The 5,211-nt window shown below is 41.6% G+C and overlaps 1 protein-coding gene across 2 annotated transcripts; it reads left to right on the forward strand.

The window, feature by feature from the left end:
* The first annotated feature begins 222 nt into the window (after nucleotides 1-222).
* Nucleotides 223-3,956, forward strand: mnx2b (motor neuron and pancreas homeobox 2b). 2 transcript variants are annotated; one of them, XM_008404464.1, is made up of 3 exons: nucleotides 223-908; nucleotides 2,005-2,165; nucleotides 2,886-3,956. In XM_008404464.1, exons 1-3 carry the CDS (start codon nucleotides 476-478, stop codon nucleotides 3,318-3,320), a joined length of 1,029 nt encoding a protein of 342 aa, XP_008402686.1. In that variant the 5' UTR covers nucleotides 223-475; the 3' UTR covers nucleotides 3,321-3,956. The 2 variants fall into 2 exon arrangements, with proteins under 2 accessions (XP_008402686.1, XP_008402687.1); XM_008404465.1 differs by having other exon boundaries at nucleotides 2,008-2,165.
* The last annotated feature ends 1,255 nt before the right edge of the window (nucleotides 3,957-5,211 follow it).

Here is a 5,211-nt window from a genome sequence, read left to right on the forward strand (position 1 = left end):
TCAATACAGTTGAAGGTGTTTGCAGGCGGGACAAGGGTTGAACATTACCTCACTCTGAATGCTTTCTGGGGGGGAGAAACGAGCGAGTAATTAGCTGATTAGAGGCCCGTCGGAGCAGCTCCGCTTCCAGCCAATCCCAGCTCGCTCCGGCCCCCCCGAGGTGGAGAGGGGCGGCTGGTGGCGAGCCGCATACCTTTGTAGTTTTAATGGTGCAGAGCGATATGTGTGAAGTGCGCTTAAGAAGAAAGGATGACTGGATGCAAGTGTCATAAAACAGCGTTGAAATAGTGATAAGTCGTTAATGAATGTTTTTTTTTTCTTCTTTTTCCCCTGCTTGCTCCCAGACTGATTGTATGAAAACGTCTCACTGAAGAGGCTTCACTGTCTGCGTGCTGCTGACGCACGGCACAGGTGCGCACCTTCTCAGCTTGTTTTCGTCAAAGGCTTCAAAGTTTCACCACTTACTGAAGACGACATGGAAAAGTCCAAAAACTTCAGAATCGACGCTCTCCTCGCCGATGAGACTAACCGTGGCGGTCGAGACGTTTCCCCGGGCCTGAGCAGCGACAGCCCCGGGAGCAGCCCCGTCTCCTGCCACCGCGCCGACACACCATCCCCGCGGAGCGCTCACCTTCAGACGGGAATAATCCCCAAACCGAGCGTCCTAAATTTCCCGCACCCAGGCCTGGCTTCTCTGACACCGGGCGCCATTCCCGGTATGTACCCGGCACCGATGTATCCACTGAGCGCTCTGGGAGGGCAGCACCCAGCTTTCGCATACACCGGCTTCACGCAGCTGGCACAGGGCTATCCGGAGCACCTGAAGGCGGCTGCCATGGCGGGATCTCTGCCCCTGGAGCACTGGATCCGAGCCGGGATCATGATGCCGCGGATGCCGGATTACACCTGTAAGTGTGAGCAGATGAGATTATTTCCACCCAAAGCGTGAATTTAACAAATTTGAAAAGAAAACAGACAAAAAAGTTCCAAGAAAAACAAGATAGAGGATATTGCTTATAATGTTTCTGAGACATCGGGGATAGTTTATTAATTATTATTATTATTATTATTATTATTATTATTATTATTATTATTATTATTATTATTATTATTATTATTATTAAATGGTTGGGATGTTTTTTCGTTTGGTTTCTTTTTTTTCTTTCCATCTTTTCAAAGCTGCACAATGTACATTTGAAATAAAATTTTTTAAAAATTCTGAATTAATAAATGTTTAAAATTTTTCTTACTGTTTCTTCATAATCCCAGGTCCATCTTGAAAGTAAGATCTGGATCTCAACGGGGTTTACCTGGTTAAATAAAGGAAATCAAAATAATTTTAAAAAACTTTTGCTTTTGTAATTTATTTAGTTTTAAAGAATAATATTTGCATAGTATTTCCTCCAGAGTTTGAAGTTGTAGTGCTCCATCTCTGCAAGCCCCTACGTCTCTCGCAGTACACTGCGTCTCCATTTTTTTTATTGCTTATCCTTGTGTCATATTTTTAATTTTGTCTCATTTATTTCTCTATAAACGCCAACAAGATGAAAATTGTCTTTGTGTGACGAAGTAACTATAAACAAACACCTAAAACGTACTGTAGTTCATCAATAAAACCCCAAAAGCCTTCATTGGATTTTCATTAAGTTAATGGCATGCCTGCGTTTTTATGGCCCCTGCGCCCGCTTCTGCTGCGTCCTCCCGTCAACAATAAACTGCAGTAAAGCTATTATAGTTAATGATGGCCACAGAGTGCTGGCATATGTGTCCCTGTACCCACCCACAGCATCACAGTGAACTTCTAATGTCCTTGGTGTTTTATTATTAAGAGAGGTGTCTGTGTTTGTTCCAAATATTTAGATATATTTAAAAAAATGCAAATGAACCTAAATTTGCTTTGTAACCAACTTCAAATATGCCTTATACAAAGTTGTTTGCTGCTCTGGAGGCAAATAGCAAGAAGTTGAAATATGTGACTGACAACTGATGCTCTTCCTCTTCCAGCAGGCCCTCAGTCCGGCCTGTTGGGGAAATGTCGCAGGCCTCGTACGGCCTTCACCAGCCAGCAGCTCCTGGAGCTGGAAAACCAGTTCAAACTGAACAAGTACCTGTCCAGACCCAAGCGCTTCGAGGTGGCCACGTCCCTGATGCTGACCGAGACGCAGGTAAGACGGCATCATCGATCAGGAGGTTTGGCCTCTGAGCTCATCGTGCCTCAGGGTGAAAGTCTTCAAACGCAAACACGTAAAAAGTTCTCGTTCCAGGCTGCTGCGTATTATTGCCTTTAATGTTGATATGTGGATTTTTGTGGCTAAATCTCAAGGCTTTCCTGCAATTTCTAACGGTTTGTTTTGGCCTTTCACAGCCAGGCCAACCTTTGAACACTGTGCAGAGAAAGAGTAACTGTAAAGCCAAATTCATTTACAGCTTTAAAAAACAAAATCAATATATTGTTTTTACCATAAAAGCTTTAATATATTGCACAGACTTAAAAACAACCAATAATTCACACGAACATGAAACTTTACACGATTTCAATAAGGTCTAGATTGTTGATAAATCCAGTCTGCACTGTCAATGACCTCCAACTCTAGAACCTTTCTGCGTCATTTCTTTGCGTATAAGCTTAAAATACATTTTGTATTACATTTTACCAGTGGCAGGGTTAAATGAAGGACAGAACTTTTCTCCAAAGGAGATTTGAGCCAACAGAAAATGTAAAAAAGAATGAAAGTACATAAAATAAAATTTATCTCCCAGCAATTCCTCTACAAATTCAATTGTTTGAAGTACAACTGTTGTCATCCAGATATTATTTTCCAGATGTATTAAAAATATCTATCACGTTCCATTTCCAACCCCCCAACATCCCCCAACCCCGGCAGGTCAAGATTTGGTTTCAGAACCGGAGGATGAAGTGGAAGCGGAGCAGGAAAGCAAAGGAGCAAGCATCCGCCTCCAGCAAGGCGGAGGGGGAGCAGCTTAGAGGTGGAGGAAAATTAACCAGTGACAAAACAGACGAGGCCAGACGAGGTTTAAATGTGGACGGCAGACGGGCAGGCTACGGGTTGGAGGACGGAGAGGATGGGGAGGACGACGAGGTAGACGAAGAGGAAGAAGAAGAGGAGGAGGAGGAGGAGGACGGGAGCCAGCATGGGTATCGCATCACCGTGAGCAACAAAGTTGAAATATCACGGTCCACAGACTTCTTGCAGCACCGGAGCAAGCTCGGCTACAACCCCCTCAGCCCGTTCTCTGATGATGAGCTGGAGGGGGTTCAGGTAGGAGGAGGAGATCGGAAGATTGGGGCAGGACTGTGAGGAGACCCCAGGAAGACCCCGAATGTTACAGAGATTCTACCAGGACAGCTGCTCAAAAAGCAGCTGCTTGTGTTTACTCTAAAAGACAGTTTCCAATGCAGAAAAATAAGTCTGTTTTCATTTCCATCAAAAAAGTATTTTCTTTTTTCTTTTAAGAAACAAATCCCACTAATAATTAACACAGCACATTCTGGACTAATTAGTATCTGAATAAAATCAATTTATACACTGTAAACTTTGTAGCATGCGAAAAAATAAGCTTTTATCATCCTGCAGATATGCCATTTATTATTTGGCAACATCCTGTTTGTTAAACCTGCTGACAGCTGGAGCTCAACCCTGATAAAAACAGGCTTTCTGTAAATGAAGGATGTAAAGACACTCTGAGGACAAACAGCTTGTGCTGCGTTCAAGAGCCACGAAGGTAAAACAGGTTGCATGGTACTGCGACGTGAACGTCACGTGTTTTGATGTAAATATCACTGTTTGTCTGTCATTGCTAACGTTGATGAATCCGTTCCTGTCGCTGACATGCAAGTGAATGAGTTTAATTTATTTGAATGGTTGCAAAGATGAATTAGAATCGTATTTATGTCAAACGTGTCTGTGGTACAACTGTGAAATAAAAAAAAGTGAAAGCAACAAACGACTTTAAATTATTCAACTGTTTTCACACTCTCATTCATTATTCATTGGTAAACAAAATAATAAAAAAAAAACCTGATTGTTTACAACTTGTATGCACCTGTTGGCCACACAAATGCCAAATAGAAATACCATGTTTGTTTCTGTGTGTAGACTGTGCCTGTTGTAAAAACTCCTGCTGGTTGTTTCCTGCAGTTGTGTAATGCACATCAAAATTTTCACATCAGCTGCAATTTAGCAAAAGGCTCCCAGATATCAATTAGGTGGTATTTGCTGATAGCCAAATAATTAAACTAATGAAGGGAAGCAAAGCAATCAAAAGCCTAATGGTGAGGGGTCACACAAGGCCATTTTTTAACAGCAACAGCACATTTAGCTGAAGTGGCTCAGACTTTTATTGGGCACCAGTGTGATTAAGGAGCAGATTGGTGTACAGCTGATGAGGTGTGTTTTCACCCCATGTTAGACCACAACCACATGTGAGATTACATGATTTCACAGAAGATCCTGGCTTTTTTTTTCTTTTTAAGCACAAAAAACAAGTTTCTTTAAAAACTGGAATTGTAGTTTGTTATCTTGTCTGCCAATGAGACCGTTCGTTCAGTCTCACTGGCAACCCAGGATCAGTCACAGTTGTGAATGGAGAATAAAGGATTAATCCTATAAAGAGAATAAAGGATTAATCCCACTCTATAAAACAATTCTTGTTTTCCCACTCTATAAAACAATTCTTGTTTTATAGAGTGGGAAAAGGCTGAAGGAAATCAAAAGCAACTGTACAGCATGCAAGACAAATTCACATATGCAACATGGCTCTCACAGTGAACATCCACCTGTTAGAAATGTCCAGATTTATGTTGAAAATTTTAAAAAGCAAAAAGGTGCATAAATATAAACTAATGCTTTGTTTTGCCACTGTTTTGTCCAGTCACATCATGTGGTTTCCCTGTGTTTGCACCTAAATCTGATTAACCAGAAACAGTTCAGCTGTCACTTTCATTCCTGCATGGCTGCAGCTGGTTCCAGTGTGCATCATTCATGTGTCTGCATCGAGCTACATAGAAACAGTTATTACAAAATCAAATAGTTGAATTTCCCTCTGTAATAAATGAAGTATTTGTTATTCAACTCAGTTAAATGACTTCTATCATTGGTAAAATGTTCATAGCACGTCCCTACAAATGACAACTGAGTGTGCAAAGCAAATAATATGCACACTATACCTACAAACCAGCTACAGTATATA

Source organism: Poecilia reticulata, linkage group LG3 (genome assembly GCF_000633615.1).
Source record: "Poecilia reticulata strain Guanapo linkage group LG3, Guppy_female_1.0+MT, whole genome shotgun sequence".
In the NCBI taxonomy this organism is placed as follows: domain Eukaryota; kingdom Metazoa; phylum Chordata; class Actinopteri; order Cyprinodontiformes; family Poeciliidae; genus Poecilia; species Poecilia reticulata.